The 16,625-nt window shown below is 49.2% G+C and overlaps 2 protein-coding genes across 2 annotated transcripts in view; one reads left to right on the plus strand and one right to left on the minus strand.

Moving 5' to 3' along the window:
* Positions 1-10,262: 10,262 nt before the first annotated feature.
* CASKIN2 (CASK interacting protein 2) overlaps positions 10,263-16,625 on the plus strand; it is a 52,816-nt gene continuing 46,453 nt past the window's right edge. Inside the window, exon 1 of the mRNA XM_059864789.1 lies at positions 10,263-10,483. The gene's annotated coding sequence lies outside the window, so the exon portion shown is untranslated. The remainder of the gene's footprint in view (positions 10,484-16,625) is intronic.
* On the minus strand, positions 10,721-16,547 carry LOC132336871 (melanin-concentrating hormone receptor 1-like). The gene is made up of 2 exons (XM_059864795.1): positions 16,133-16,547; positions 10,721-12,928 (listed from the first exon to the last, which is right to left on the minus strand). The coding sequence occupies exons 1-2, from the start codon at positions 16,188-16,190 to the stop codon at positions 11,880-11,882; spliced, it is 1,107 nt and encodes a 368-aa protein (XP_059720778.1). The 5' UTR covers positions 16,191-16,547; the 3' UTR covers positions 10,721-11,879.

The following is a 16,625-nucleotide window of genomic DNA, read 5'->3' on the forward strand; positions in this document are numbered from 1 at the left end:
GATCAGAGCTTGTTGCCTTGCAAGGTTAAAATTGGCTGAGGAGCTACAGCTGGGCAGGGTCTTTATTTCAGCTGGAAGGTGGAAATAGCTGCTGAGGCCATCTCCCTCCTCCACTGGTCTGCAGCAGCACTGCCAGGCTGCTTCTCCTCCCCCACTTTAACTCACAAGAGAAATTAATTTCTGGAGCTGTTGCTTGCTGTTTCTTCTGCGAAGTAGAAAAATGCTAATGGGAAAATACAACATTTCCCCTCACCTGTCTTCTTAATTTTGAGTTAAAATGCATTCAGGCTCCTGGGAGGAAGAGCCTCTGCTGTGGTAGTCTGTCTTGGTATTTAATTTAATGCAATTTCATGGCCTGTCTCAAAAGGTCTTATTAACAAGGTGGGTGTGAATTCAGTGTGAAGGCACTCGAGCAGCACTGCCTCCAGCAGCAGTGTGCCTGGCCATGTGGTCCTAGTCCTGCTCTAGCTGTCTGGTTTGATTTTTAGCTGCTGCTGCCTTGTTCTTCAGAGGCAGCTTCCCTCTCGAGGTGGAGGAAATTATATGAGATCCAGGGGAGAGATTTGTCATGCCCAGTACATACCCCACCAATGCTGAACCTGTTATGGCAGAGCTAAATTGCCAGAGGGTTAAAATCCCATCACACCAGCACCAAGAATCCAGGAAAAGAGCCCAAAATGACTGGTGGTTGTAGGGTGGTGAGTGGGTGGAAGAGACCCCACAGGCACCCTCCAGGGATTTGGAGAGCTGGGAACCTGCTGATATTTATCCTTGTAGCCCCTGAAAGGCTGAGCTCCTGCCCTGGGGGAGAGCTGTGGGGGAGGAAGGATGTTGCCTGTGTTATTGGGTTATAGCTGGTGTCAAGGCTGATGTTTCTGAATCCTTGGGGTCTGCAGCACTGCAAGCATTAACTGGAACTAGTCATGTATTGATACTGTAATCATGCCCCAAAGGCCAGAACAGGGGATCCAGGATGGGAATTGTGTCTGACACACCCATGAAATATCATGATCCTCTGAGCAGCCAGCCTTTACTGTTGGGAAAAGGAGAGGAGGGGAAAAAACAAACCCCAGGTGTCTGTATTAAACCAGCAAATGTGCAGGGGCTGCTTCTTGGGCAGGGTGGGGGCACTTGGCACTGAGGTGAGCTTGCTCAGCCCTTCTTGTGGAGCTGAGCTGCCTCCCAGTCAGGGAGGAAGAGCCTGTGTGGATGCACAGAGGGTGTCACTGGAGGGGATCCAGAGCCAGGCTGAGGAGCACTTCAGCTGAGGGCTGGAGGTGTGGGAAGCAGTGTGACCAAACCCCAGCTGTGTTTGCTAAATCCAACAGAAACGGCCGTTTGCTGCCCTGGCTTTGTGTGAAACCCCAGCTTCTGGGAAGAGATAAAAATTGATAACAGCATCCAAAGGGAGCTCTATTCTCTCCTGTAATGACTCACTGGTGCAGCCATGGGCTCGTTGCTGCTCTGCCTAAAAGGATGGTTAACATGCTCTGTGCAGGCACTACTAGTTTGCATCCCTTACCCACTTTGTTATTGATGTAACTGCACCCAGCTGCAAATTAATTGGGACTTCATTGTCTCAGAGCAAATTGCTTGCAGATGTATCATAAATTTGAAGACAGTGAACTAGACTGGGGTGGTGCTGGGTGTGCTTTACACCACTCTGCATCAAACTGATTGACAGTGCTGGGAGGGAGGGAGGGAGGTGTGCTCCAGAGCAAAGTTATCCCAGCCCTGAGTGCCAACAGCCTTGCTCAGGGAGCCTGAGAGGAAGTAAAAATAGGAAGAGAGTGGTGCTGGGTAAGCTTTGACATGAACAGCTCTTTGTGGAAGTATCTTGGTGTCATTTGTCATCTCTTTCTGCTGCACTGGGGTCTGTGGTGCTGGGGTGCCATGGGCAGGGGCGAGCTCTGGGAGCTGGGATTGTTCCCTGTGGGACCAAGGGTCTTGCTGTGCCTGGGAAGTGCTTTGTCCTGCTCGTGCAGGCTGGTTCTGGAGCTGGTTTTATCTTCACCCAGCACAAGCATAGCATGTGTGAAGTATTCCCTCTTTTCACAGCATCAACGACAGCATAACATCAACGATCTCAAATTAATGATATGTTGAAAGCTCAAGGCTAAGGCAGCAGGAATTAATATCCTTGAGACCTGTCTAGTTCTGCCTCTTCTGAAACCTCCTAATTTTCCATGTAAATTGGCTTATGGATCTCTGGCTCTGAGGCTGAGTTGTGTGCTGGGGAGTCTGGTGTGTCTGCTAGGAAATTATCCAGAGTAATGGTAGGGTGGTAATTGTGCTGTAGCTATTCAGATCTGCCTTCCCTGTGTGGACACCCTCGCTGTGACTATCTGAATAATCACTCATTTAGAGCAGTTTCACATGCATTTCAGGTTTGTTAAATACTCCATGCCAGCGTGTGATGGGCCTGTGTGTGCACAGTTATGCTCATAATAAAACATCATGCTTAATCCTTCTCTTATATTGACCCAACCTGCATGAACAGCAGGGACAGTTCTTACATACGCACCTAGAAGAATAAGCCCAGACTTCAGCTTATCCAAGCAAAGTAAATAAACCCAGAATTGTGGAGGAAGTAAATAAAGGTGTGAGCACAGCTGCAGGCAAATCCATTCAAAAGGTATTGATTTGCTCCATTCTGGATCTGTTATTGTGCACCAGAACAGGCGGAAATCTGTTTCTGACTTCACAGGAAATCAAATGTGGGAGTTCGTTTTTTTAAAACTAAAGTTGCAATAGGGACAAAAAGCTGTACAAGTCATTTGTTCAGCAGAAATTCATTCAGCTTTTAAATTAAAAAAGGTATATTGACTGGTGTGTTTTAAGTACTGATGATTTGAGGACTGTATAGCACAATGAGACCTTGCCCCCCCCCCCCCCCCCCCCCAGATATAATGAATAAAAACAAAGTGTGTTTTTATATATAGAGTTCCTTTGTGCTGTGGGTTTGCAATTGGAAAATTCCCTCAATTTGCACACTACAGTGCTGCTTACTTTTGAGTCCTGAGCTGAAGATGGGAACCATAGAAACGTCAATAATAAATCCCCAGAAGAAAAGGAAATTTTGCTGAAACAATGTCCTTGCTTGACCCTGAAAGATGGTTATGGAAACAAACCTGTGGGAAGCTGGAGCCACAGCCGGGTGTGTGCCAGCCCTCAGTGGATGCTCAGGGCATGCAGATGTCCCTTTCAGGCTCAGCCTGAAAAAGGCTGGCAACTGCTTTTAGGTAGATGTGTGTGAGGGCAGGGACCTTTCTAAATCCAGGACAGAGAATGAAGTGTTCATTCAGTTCAAGCACCCAATTTCTGCAGTATCTCAGCAGACATGCTCTAAGAACCAGCTTCACTCTGACCAGTTAAAGTGTTTTTGTCTGTCAGGGAGGAAATGAAAATGTGCCAGAGACCAGAAACATTTACAGGCTCAAGGAGGATGTTCCATTCCTATGCTGGATGGTTGTGTTGCCAGCATCCTCTTGCTGACATTTTGTGCTTTGTTGGGTTTATTTTGTTGTGTGGGGTGTTTTGGCAGCAGCATGGCCAGGGAATGCCTGCTGGGGGAGCCTGGACACGTGCTGAAACCCCTGTGCCAGTTGGACTGAAGAATTGCAAACAGCCAAAATCAACTGTCCTGACAGAGCCACTAACAAGGCAATCAGAGTGCAATAGATTTTGGTAAAACTTCCTTCTGGTTTTAAACAGCTCAATAATTCTATTCTCAGAGTGTGCTTGAAGGGCTTAGAATTGACTGTGAGGGTTTTCTAATTTTATTCCCTAAGAGGATGTAGCAGGGGCTAACTTCTGGAGGTGGTATATTTAAAAAGAAGAAATCCAACAAATTCTTTCTTTCACAAAGAACAAGAAGATTGTTTCTCTGTGGCTACCCCTCCCTCTGTGCTGAAAATGTCTTGCTCTCTGAATGTCCAGCGCCCATTGCTCCTGTTGGAGCTTAGAACAATCCTCCCAGGGATGCTACTCTCTTCTCTTGTCTATTTCCACCCCCCAAGTGGCACAAACAGTGCTGACTCTTCTCTCTTTGCCAAGTCCTTAGATCTTCCCTGTATCGGTTTTCCTTCCCACTGCCTGTATCATCACCCTTGGCCATGGATCTCGTTTAAAGATATCTCACTCCCTGTTATTTGATGAAAACTGTCCAACTTTTTCCAGATGACCAGTTAAAGTGTTTTAACACACACCTGGCACAGCCAGGTACCAGCTCTTGTCCCCTCACTGCTGTCAGTGCTATCCCAGGCTCCTCCTGTGTAGGATTTCCAAGTCAAACCCAGTTTGAGTAACATATTTCTAGCTCATCATCAAGGCAAGGAAGCAGCAGACTAAAGGATCTGTGGAATTTGCTTAGAACTTGATATCCTCAGAAGTTATCCCATTCCTCTTTAAAGAAGGGATTAAACACTCCTGGAAAACGCAGATCTGGCAGATCTAGGTATCCCAGCTCCTCACTGGCTCCTGAAATCTGTTTTCTGTGAACAATTCTGTACATCAGCCGTGTGTCACCCTGTCTTGTACTCATCTGAAGCAACACTCACTGCTGAGCCATCTCCCCCAGCCCATGGGATGTATCTGAGATCTTTGCAGCTTTTAAATAAGCATATTTTTAAGAATTAGGACCATGAGGTGATTTGGGGAGATTAGAGGAATGGAGGTTGTGCTGTGTTTAACACATCAAGGCTCAGCTGCTCTGCCTGGTCCCTGGTGCTGCAGCTCCTCAGCAGCTTTGGTCTGTCACTGGTGGCTTTGTCTTTCCTTGAGCCACCCACTGCTCTCACCCACTGCTCTCTCCTGCTTTCCTTTCCTCTACTAAGGGACAGTCAAGATAAGCAGCTGCTTTTCTCAGCAGTACTATAGATTTTATCTGAGACAACAGCCCACACTTTCCAAGGATAAAAAAATGATCCTCATTATTCTCTGTCTTCAGCCTTCATCTGAAGTTTGGATCATAAATACTTGTAAAACATCTGAAGTTTTTAGACTCAGGAACTAGAGGACAGCAATATGTCAGCTTTCCTTCTTAGCAGCTCGTTTTGGTGGTGAAATCAGAGCCCTGAGTCTTAGGCAGTCAGAAGAAGCTTTTGGCATGACTCAGACCTTGTTTGGCTTGGCTTTTCTCTAATCCCATGTCATTAATTTCAGAGGAAGCAGTGGTGAGTGAGAGGAGGCTCTGGATTTCCCCATGGCCAAGGGGTCTGAGGCTGCCTGTGCCCCATTTCCTTGTGCCACTGGGAGCTGGGCAGTGCTGCCATTGCCTCCTGGATGCTCTTGTGCAGGGTGACATCCCCTTTTGGAACAGGTACCCAACCCCTTGGGAGGGGTGGTTTGGTCACAGAGCATGTTCAAGGCAGGTACCCTGGTTAAATGTTGTTGAAGTTGTGAGGGTGAGTTTGGAGATAAAATAAAGGTGTCTCCAGCATATTTAGATCTTTATGCTCTTCTTCTGAGAGATAACTACCCAGCCCAGCCTCTCCTTTCATCCTGTAGCCTTCAGAGCTCCAGGAGAGCTTGTAGGGCCAGAGGGAAAGGCAGAACCTGACTGTATCCAGCACAGCCCTTTTCCCAGCTGCACACAAAGCTGGTCTGCTCCTCTTCCCGCTAAAGCCAGGAGTAATTAGCTGTGCTGTGGCAATATAATGAACAGTGGGGCTGGATTTGCTGGGTAAAGCTCCCTCAGCACACAGGAGACATCTTAATTAGCCTGATTGGGCCACTACATGGTTGATGGGGAGATGCTGGAATGTTATTTTTCTTTTTTCCTTTTACTCTGAGCCTGAGAGTGTCAGGAGAAGAGGGGGGAGGTTTCATTAAAATCCTCCCAAGAAAGACACATGATTTATTTCTCACGGAACAATCAATGTTTCCCATGCTGCAGAAAGGCTGAATATTAATTACAGCAAATGAGCCCTTTCTCATTGAGCTGCCTGTGTTTGTTCTTAGCCCCCCAGTACTGACTAGGGGCTGTGGCTGGCACAGCCTGGGAGCAAATGTTCATGTGCTTTCTTCAGCGGTAGCAGTTGGCTGAGGAAAAATATCTGGATCTGAATGAAAGCAAAGGACTTGTTCTCACTCTCAGAGGTGACATTTTACTTTTTTATTTTTCTCAAATAGTTTCTGTGTTGATAACATAACAAATGTACAAGTCCAGAGCACTTGAAGGTCTAAGCTGAAATCCTAGCTGGAATCTAGGTGGTTGTAACAAGCTGAACTTTGAGGAAAAGAAAAGTGGGAGGGAGTTAAGTCCCTAAAATGTTTTGTGCAAGTTGAAATTTAAGTCTTAATTCATGAGCAGAGAGGAAGGAGGACAGGGAGCCCTGATGTGAACAGTCTGCTCCTTTCACAATCTCTTTCAATTTCATGGTGGGAGGGACCTGGCTGCTGCAGAAGATGCACCTCCAAGAGCAAAGTTCCTAAAGGAGTAAGACAATAAGAACTTTTAGAAACTCTCATCAGGGATAACTTCACCCACTGTTTCCATCCTTCTGCTTATGTTAGAATTTGGCTTTCTGTGTTCAAGCCCCATGGGAGAAGGGGGTAGAGGATTGGAGCCTGGAGTAGGATGTGGGTGTGGGATGTCCTGCTCCTGGATGAGGCTGTGGCTGCTAAGGAGAGCTCTGCTCTCTGCCCTGAAGTGTCTGGTGGGGCAGGGAATGGCAGCCTGGTGTTTCTGAGCTGTTGTGCTTACAGCAGCATGTGTAGGAAGATAATTGTAAGAGCTCCTCCAGACTTAGCAAAGGCAACTGAGTAGTAACTAAACACCAGAATAATTAAAATGATGTCACTTACTCTCAGGCTGCCTACTCTGTGAGTGGAAACCTGCAGGGGACACAAGAGCACAGGTTGGAGGGAAGGGCTGACTCATCTGTTAACTCAGTTTCAGGTAGAAGAAATAAGGTTTAAAGCTTAAACAGGGACATGCTCCAGTTTTGGTTTAACTAAAGCTTGGAAATCATTGCCCCAAATGCATTTCTGTGGATCCAGACCCTGCAGATCCTATTGCAATGCAGGGCTGGACAATGAGCAATTGGTGCCTGGGGTAGGATCTGCTCCCTGGTGTGCTAAAAACCCCCTCAGTGCTGTGGTGTCAATCCACCCCTGGTGTGATGGGCCGAGCCTGGCTCTCATTTTCAAAGGACTGAGCCTGTGTTGACCTGCAGGATGGGGCCTTGAGCCCTCAGTGGTGCTTGTGCTGCTCAGCTGCTGTGTGTGGGGAGGCTGATGCAGTGACTTGGCTTCGAAGGAGCTGAGGAGGGAGGCCTTCCTGCAAAGGCTGGACCTGACTCCAGTGGTGTTTAGGGATGGTGAGGGGTACTGAGGTGACACTCTGATGGCTCCTCTGGTATGTTTGTCCTCAGCACTCCTGAAGTGCCTCTAGAAGCACTGCTCTGTGCACTGCCACGCTGGAGCCACTTCTCAAGGGTGACTCTGCAGTTGTTGAAGCCCAGCTCTACCCTTTGGGAGGAACCAGTGCTGCTGCTCTCCCTGAGCCAGATTGGGACGGCAGGAGTGGTGCTTTTCATAGCCAAGGCAGCTCTACGGGTAGAAAGATGTGAGAGGAACAATTATTGTGTCCTATATGATCATAGGAGCTGTTTCCCAAAGAGGCTATGGATAGGGACAAAGGCTCTCAGGGCTGGTATCCTCTCCCAAGCCCTTCTGCAGTTGTGGTCCACATCTCTTAGCTAAGATTTTTCCCCAGTGGTACAATGAGTTCCCTGCTCAGTGCAGATTCTGGAGACTGGAGGAGACCTTCACTGGGAGATGGGGGCTGTAGATGAGACATCCTTTCCCCTTTACTTCTCCCCTGTGGTTGTGTTTCCTTTTTGCTGCCCCTCCCCAGCCCCACAGCAGGGATGGAGCCAGTGGAAAGGCTGTGGGGGCTTGGCTGTGCTGCTTTGCTAGCAGGAGGTGAGCAGGGCAGGGCGTTGCTGTGTGGTCCCTGCATCTGGCAGGAGGATTTAGGAGAAGTGAGTTTAGTGCTGGGAACGAATCCGTACCTGCCACGTGGCTCCTCTCCCACCGGTGAGTCTGCTGAATGAAATGCGTTCAATTAGCAGCCCAGGAGGGCTGAGGTAACAGGATTAGTCAGGCTCTGGCTGTGTCCCAGGGGCCAGTGAGTCACGCCACCTTTCCCTCCTCCCCACACTGCAGCCTCCAGCTGTGTGCTCCATCACGGCTGAAGTTTTCTCCTGGGCAGGTTTAGCTGTGCAGACACTTCAGGTGGAGAGGGATGTTCAGGGAAGGATGTCAGCCGCTGGGCTCCAGGGAGCTCAGCTCCAGGGATGGCTTGGCAGAGCTGTGACTGGGGCAAGGCAGGAGTTTATTTTGCTGCCTGTGGGGACACAGGGAGGTGGAGAGTGGAATAGAGGTAACTGAGAAGGGTGAGCTGGGAACAGGGTCCTGCCACGACCAGCCAAGGATGGCTTTGTCACTAGGAGAGAAAGTAGGAGTAAGAGTAACTGGACCATCTGCCCTTTTGTGGGAGTTTATCAAGAGCAGAGCTGTGACATGTGTCTTCACTTGCACCTCTGAGGACAATGAGGGGAAGAGGAGGGGCTGGAGAATGAACCCATCTGTCGCCCTGCTGTCTGACAAGGCAGCTCACAAACACATGGGATAAGTGCTGGCAAAATGAGCAGAGGAAATTTGTCTCCTCAAGCATAATAGGCTGTTGATCTGAAAAAACAGATTGAATAGTTTTTCTATCACCCTTTGGTTTTGAGGGTGTTTTCCCCCTGTTTTTTCAGCTGGATTTCCCTTTGATTTCTCTCAAGATAGAAAATGGTCTGTGTATGGGAAGCAGGACTGCTGGGAAATGAGCTGCCTTATCTCTGTGCCCTTCTCGTGGCGCCTCTCGGGCAGCCCTCGCAGCACTCCAGGATCTCCATCCCTGCATGAGTAGCTGGGCCCTTCCCTACTTTGCAATTCCCTTTATTCAGGCTCTGCCCTTGGTAACCAAGGCAGTGAGACAGGAGATCACATAATAAATACAAAGAGCAGAGGGACAAAGAGGTAAAGCTAAGCACAAACCAGAATGTCAATGGACTCTCTGGCTGAACAAAGCCAGCTCTGAAAAAGTTGGAAAAGGGATAGGATGTTTGGAGGAGGTCACACCAAGGTGCACAGAGACTGTTTAGCTCCTGGAAGGCCTTGCCTTATTATCTAGGTAGAGTGACACCGCTAAAGGCATTTGATCAGTAGGTTTGCTCCTAAGGACAGGCTTTTGTTCATCTTGCCCTGTGCTTTGGGGTGATTTTGGGAAGCTGACAAAAGTTATATGCTGTCTGTGTTCTTTGCTAGTTTGCTTCCTGTCTGTGCCTTTCTTCCCAGCCTCCCCATACATACACAGGTGTCCACAACCTTGTCTTCTCAGGGAGTATTTGTCACACTTTTATGGATGTACATGGAAAGGGAAGAACCCCACACAGGCAGTGTTTAAACATTTGGTCTAGGAAACCCCTTCAGGACAGGCAGGAGAAACACAGAGAATGGAAACCATGAGCCTTTGCAGGGTAGTGGAAAGGGGCACATGCTTCTCCTGGGACACTGGCTAATTGGAAGCTTTCTTCATGGTGTTGGGACCAGTCTCTCCAGTAAGGCTTCCCACCTCACACTGATGAGATCTAGAGAACTTCAAGCTGGGAAGGTGTCTGTGTTGTGGTCAGTGTTGGACTGGTGTGTTGACTTCAGTGTGATGAGATCTGAGAAAGGTCTGCTCCACAAAACCCCTCCTGAGTGCTGCACCAGTTGGTGCTGGGGTGGCCTCCCTTGGTGGTTAGCCCTCTTGCCCCTGTGGTTTTTAGCACATGGCTTGGCCACACCGGTCAGATCAACTCACTTCAGATGGGAACAGACTCGTTCAACCATAAACACATTTACTGGGTAAGCAAGATGTACTGCTCTTTGAGAGAGCCCTGATAACTCAGGCTGTTTTCACTTCTCATACCTTCCTTATGGCTGGCACTAGAGGAAGAAACATCCACCCAGTCATTACCACCTCCTTTCCCAGAAAAGTGTGCCAGTTCTTCCCTTCCCTGCCTCATGGGAGAAAGGTAACACAATAGCTTCCCTTGTCCCAAGGGCAAGTCTGGCTGGCACAGCACACATCCTCCTCGACCTTTGTTCCATCTGAGCCCTTCAGGGAGAGTACTGACCAAAGAGCAAAGCAGCTCCATGAAAAACAGCAGGTGAAAACTCCTGGCAGTTAAAACGGAGCAAAGATTTTTGAGCCATAAAGCTTGAAAGTTCCGCAGGTGTCTGGTTTTGTTGGCTGGGGAAACGTGGGCAAAACATCCACAAGATAATCTCAGCCACAGTCTGGATGTGTTGGTTTTGACAGAGCCTGTAAGAAAATACAGAGACCCAGTCCTAAGGTTTGTACAATGACTCAGAAAGCAACGTGCTACATCTGATGGTGTCAGAGGTGCTGGTGTTGCACACCTGGCTGCTTTGATCACCAGAGGTGAGTGAATGGCTGTGTGCTCTCTACAGGGTGTAGGCTGAAATATTGGCTTTACTTGAATGCACTTACAAGTGTGATGTGGTTGCATTAGAGGCACCTGTGAGTGTGTGTGTGTGGCTTAGGACATCCTGTGCAAGTCACAGTTTTGCTTTGGAGCTGAGTAAGGGTGAAATTCTGTTCTCAGCATATCATGGGTGGCTGGTGGCGTGAAACCCTAAGTGTGGTACAACAAATTCCTTTGGAGTGTTTGATCTTTTTAATTCTTTAAATTAAATCCATCTACAGTAACCAGCCCTCCATGTCTGACAAAGTGCTGAACAATGCCTGCGTGGTCCCTGTGGAGCCCAGCACAGGCTGTCGGTGTAATCCCTGCTTTGAGCTGATCTCTGCTGTCTTTTCTCTACTTTATAATGAGCAGAGTTACTTCCTAACCTCCGACTGTTAAAGCTGCATATACAACACACAGACATTTAATATTCCCTCTTTTAACTTTGTGTAAAGAATTTGTTATTTTTGAGGAAGCTGCATAAGCAACTCTGCTTCCCCTGAGCTGCTTTTTCACAGCTTCTCACTCCACAGATGGTGATTTTTAGTCCTGCTTAAAACCTTCTGCCAGGGGTTCCCCAATGGCCGTGCATGAGGCACAAGAGCGGCATGAAGAGCTAGCACTGTGACAATCTGCTCATTGGCGTGAAAACCCACAAAGCTGGTGTTAGCAGCAGCAGTTTTGAGAATTCCTTGCAGTCCCTTGAAGCAGTGTGATTATTATGTGTCTTATTTTGCTTGAAATATTTAGGATTAGCATCAAAATGAGCCAGTTCTTGAAATGTTTTGGTTGCCAAACAGTACAGCCCACTGGAAGCAGATGGGGCTGGACTGAAAAGCAAAGCAACAGGGCTGGGTGAGACTTCTGTCCCCAAGGTCTCTCTGCTGTGTGCTTCTAGGGTATCAGCACTGCCAGCAAAGTCTGCAGATTACTTATTAAAAAAAATATATATGACATTGTGGTTCAAAGGTTCAAGGTTTGAATGAAGAAGCTCTATGTTGACAAGCTGCTTAGAACTCTTGGGCCAAGAGGTGAGGAATTATTGGGCAGTGTTGATAGAGGTTTTACTCATGTAGGGTGAATATTCCCTCCAGAAATCCTCTTTCTGTCCTTTTTCTCTTTTCCATTCATCCTCTTTGGGGGCCCAGTGGTGGCAGAGTGCTCCTGTGCAGGGTGAAAAGCAGCAGCACACAGCATGTCATAGGCTGGGAGCAGTGCAGGAACAGAGTAATGGAAAAAGGAGGCACCTGCATTTTGGAGGTGGAAGTTTGTGGTCCATAGGCATCTCCAAGACCTGCCTGAAGCTGCTGCTCCTCCATCAAATCACAGATCCAGAGGCTTTCTTCTGCCCTAGTGAACAGCCACAGTCACTGGCAGCGAGCGTGGGGAAAAGTCCTCCTGAAACTGAGTCTGCTGGGTGGATTCTGGTGCCAGCTTCAGGCACACGCTGGCCTCTGTCATGCTGTTGTTGTTGGCAGAGCTGCTGTTGCGACAGGGCTCTTTGGCAGGGCGAATGGCCACCAAGAACTGGCGCTTGAAGGTCTCGCTGAGGGCGATGTAGAGGAAGGGGTTGAGGCAGCTGTTGGCGTAGCCCAAGCTAATGGCGAAGTTGTAGGCGTAAAAGAAGGCCATGGATGGGGTGTCGATGCCCAGGTGAACGAGCTGGAGGATGTAGAAGGGAGCCCAGCAAATAAAAAAGGCAGAACAGATGGCGACTGCCATTCGGGTGACCTTCTTGGTACGCACCCGGAGACTCCTCTGGGGCAGCGGGACCACGGTGGTGGCCATGTGCTGGAGGATCTTGAAATAGACCACGCAGATGATGACCAAGGGCACAGCAAAGGCCAGCATGAACTGGTAGAGGGTGAACCAGTAGATGTCAGTCTCTGGGTTCGGGAGCAGGAGAGCACAGCGCACTGTCCCGTCCTCCAGAGGCATGAGGCCTGCATACATCCACACGGGGATGATGGTCAGGAAGGACAGGAGCCACACCAGGCAGATGACAAGAGCCGCCACACACGGCGTCCGGACATAGGTGGACTTGAGGGGGTAGACGGTGGCCAGGTAACGGTCCAGTGTCATCACTGTGAGGATGTTGGTGCTGGTGATCTGGCTGTTTGTGTCCAGGGCGGTGATGATGGTGCACAGGGGAGCTCCAAAGTACCACGAGCCGTTGCCTAAGAGCTGGTGGATGAGAAAGGGCATGCCCAAGAGGAAGAGGAGGTCCACGATGGAGAGGTTGAAGATGAAAATATCAGGCACAGTCTGTTTGCATCTCAGCTTCTTCTTCTTGACGATAGTGAAGATCACAATGAGGTTCCCCATGATGCCCAGGAAGCAGATGATGCTGAAGAGACTGGGCATGATCACATTGGTGTGTGGTGCTGGCTTCTCTGCTACTGCCAAAACAAACCAAAGCAGTGAGTGCAACCCAGAGACAACCTCTTTACAATTCAGTGTTCTTGCCCTGTCCTGCAGATGGACCCATCCCCATCAAAGACATAGATTGGAATGATTTTTAATACCCTTTCCAGCACCTGGAGAGGCTAAGCTGGGGATTTGGCACTTCCTTCTCTGCCTCTCAGTACGTGCAGCATGCCCAAACCTGGCTATGTGCAGGCATCTTTCCTCAGCTCTCCTGATGTGCTTCTGTCCTGCTTTGCAACTCCCCAGCCCTTTCTTGAGGGACTAACTTCTGGCTGGAATGCCTCTGCATTCACCAGCACCTGACAGAGTTGAGAGTAAATTTTATTCCATGAAGTGAAATGTTTTTAGCTGTTTTTTGAGGGGAGTGGGTGAGGCAGCTTGTGCTTCCCACACTGGAGAAATAAAGTCTTTCTGTGGGTGCCAAAATCTGGATAAGGTCAATACTCAAGCTGCTGTCAGAAAGCTTCAGTTCATCTCTTGGGTAGTTTATCTATTGTATGGTATGAGACACAGACTTCATTGACCATGCAGGCAGACACTGCATGCTTATCCATATTGTGAGATCTGGGACTGTACCCTGGCTGTGTCCCTGTTCTCCTACCAAGGTTAGGCCAGAGAACAGTCTCCTTTCCCTCTTCCTTCCCTGCCTCTCTCCCTAGTTTCTTTCCTACAAAGAAATCCAAGTATGTGGTCAGAAAAGGATTGGGAGTATGTTTCAGAGGGACTCTTCAATAGGAGAAAAACAGCTGAAAGCTGTCTTTGAGTTCTGGATGTGATTGGATTTCCAAGGCAAAATTCTTGCCTGGTAACATTTAGCTTATCCATGCCAATGCTTGACTGTTGCTGTTTGGGGTGGGACCCCCAGACATAATCAAATTCATATTGGCCTTGTCCCCCACCTCGGTGTAAAATCACATTTTGAAGCCACAAGCTCTCGGGCACAGGAGGTGGTGTCAAAGGCAGTGATGGTGGTGCTCTCTGTTCTGCAGGGTTCCCGTGTGCTGAAGTCTAAAACAGCCCTTCTCAGCTGAGGCAAATCTCATTTCATCTCATAACTCTGCTCCAATGGGACCTGGTGGGGTTTTTTTCTAGGAAATGGTTTTGTGTGAGTTATTTATGTGGCTGTTACAAGGACTGTGCGTGACAGCCCCTCAGCCCAGGCTGCCTTTCATTGAATTGCAGATGATTCAATGTGCTGCTAATTGGAAATGCTTTCAGTCACTGAACTGTTCCATCTCCTTAGCAGCAGAAGTGGGGAAGCCTCCTCCAACAGAACCTAGGGAAATCTTGACAATTAGATTAAGTGGAGTAACAGATACTTACAGGTGTAGTCCTTGCCAAAGCAGTGTCTCTTTGCTGAAGTTGTATTTGCTGACTTTGACCTCCGGAATTCTTGAGTACAAACTTCTCCACATTTACTTTGGTGTGACAGAGAAGTTTGATGGAATTAGCAAGATCACTGGGGCTACACTGCTGGCCCGTGGCTGGAAATGTGTGTGCCATATCTCAGTGCTCTTAGAAGGGGCCATGATGAGCTGCCACTGGCTCAGTCCTTTTGGCATTAGGAAGCAGCCAGCTTAGGCATGAACAAGCCCAAGGCCAATGCCAGAACCCAATAAAGCAGTTCCTGCATCATTTTATTGGGAAGCCTCTCTGCAGGTGTTGGGAAGCAGCCAGTGAGGCACAGGAGAACTAGCAGGGGCCTGAAGGTGGAAGCCAGGCTTGACTGACAAGACAAAAAAGCCTTCTCCAGACCATTTGTGGGGGTTTAATTCATCCCTGCTCCTCTGGTGACCCATTAATGCAAGGAAATGTTCCCTATCATGTGATTTTTAGCAGATAACCTACAGTCATCAGCACCCTCTTGAAATCTGATACTCTTGAGCATCCAAAGATGTCTCAAGCCTCCTTAATGATGGAAGATGGAGGACTAGAAACTAGAAGATGATGATTCTGATCCTGCTGTTCTGCATGGAGCTGTTATGAATTCTGATCTCCTTTCTTTTAACCACAAACTTTATGAGTGTGGCGGGAAAGGATTGTTTGAGTGAAACATAAATGCCACATGGTTAGCTGGAAATTGGGACAAAATGTCCCTTTTCTGCTGCGTAATCAATACAGTGCTCATGGCAATTCCCTAACACTTGGAATGAGCTCGGCCAGCCTCAGAGCAGGATGTGTGCAGGCCCAAAGGCTTTGTGTGAGGATGGGCTGTGAAGTGCTGTAGCACCTGTCCTGCTGATGCTGTCTGTACAAGCAGGGCTTGCATGAATTAGCTGCACTAATTTGAAGCTGTAGTTCATGTGTGTTTTATAGGCTGGAGTCAGAAGAGCACATCTATCAAATACTCAAAAGTTCTGTCTTTTCTAAAGTCTCTTTCACCTTGAGACATCATTGAATCTGAATTTTCAGTGCTGCTTTTGTGCATATCCAATACAATATATTTTGTATTTAAGCAGCTACTTCAGGCATTGATTTGTCCTTGTTTGTAGGTCTGTGGCTGCCCTGATATTTTTTCTTAAAGTGCCAAAGGGGCTGCACTATGTCAACTGAATGAGGACTGAGGGTTAATTTTTTTTTCTCTAAGGTAGTTGCTGTATTAAGCCATACTCTGATATGTAAGAGATTTCATCTTCACTGCATTTCAGAAGGAAGTACCTAAGGCACACTTTTGGTTACTAAAGGACTGTGCTGGTGCAGAAAAGAGTCAAAGACCCCATATAAACCACCTTCTGTTGAAGAGTTTCACCACCTTGAGCCATTGAGAACCGTATTGCCCGACCCTAAACTATTGATTTGAAAACAGGGTCGTATGGAGAAAACGGGGGGCTGGTAAGGATCTCTGCATCCCTCTCCAGCGCTATCTCATCTTTTCTGTGCTTCTCTCCCTGTCTAGCCGGGCTGGTTCCTCCCTTCCCAGCAGCCAGGACCTGCGGGCTGCTGGAGTTTGCTGCCTGGCAGCCAGCAGGTAGCGGCTGGCCCCGAGCCGCCGTGTTTCAGCGCTGCGCGGGCCCGGGGGGTCCCGCAGCCCCGGGGCATCCAGCCCGTCCCTCCGCCCGCCCGGCGCTGTCCGGCCGCGGGTGCTGAAGGCGGCACGGCCCGGGCAGGGTGTGGGGGGTCCCTGCCCCAGCCCCCGTCACCCCCAGCCCCTCCAAGCCCTGCTCAGCCCGGCTCACCTGACCCGTTCTGAGCCTCCGGCGCCGAGAAGTTGCGGGAAGAGTTGCCGGGGGCCATAGCAGCGAGTGCCGGGAGCCGGGACGGAGAAAGTTGGGCGAATTCCCCGCGGAGGGTCGGGCCGCGCCCCCGCGCTTCCCAGGCGGGACGCGGGAGGACGAGGGAGCCCTCCCAGAGCCGGGGAGCGGCGGCTGAGGCTCGGCTGCGCTCGGTGCCGCTCCCGCCGAGCCCGAGCAGGTTCTGACATCAAGGAGCAGCTGACTCGGGCAGACACGCCGGGGGTGAGCATCCCTCGGCGCCGCCGGTGGGAGGGAACGCGGCTGCGGAGCGGGACCGACACCGGGGCTGGGCAGTGCCCCTGCACATCGCACCCGAGGGGATGGCTGGGACCTGCGCCCTCCCGGTCACAGCCAGCCTGCGCTCGCTGGCGTCAGGAGGAGTATCAATTTTTTTTTCTTTTTCTTTTTTTTTTTTCCTTTTAAGTAGCTCTGATCT

This window comes from Haemorhous mexicanus, chromosome 20 (assembly GCF_027477595.1).
Source record: "Haemorhous mexicanus isolate bHaeMex1 chromosome 20, bHaeMex1.pri, whole genome shotgun sequence".
NCBI classification, from domain to species: Eukaryota; Metazoa; Chordata; class Aves; order Passeriformes; family Fringillidae; genus Haemorhous; species Haemorhous mexicanus.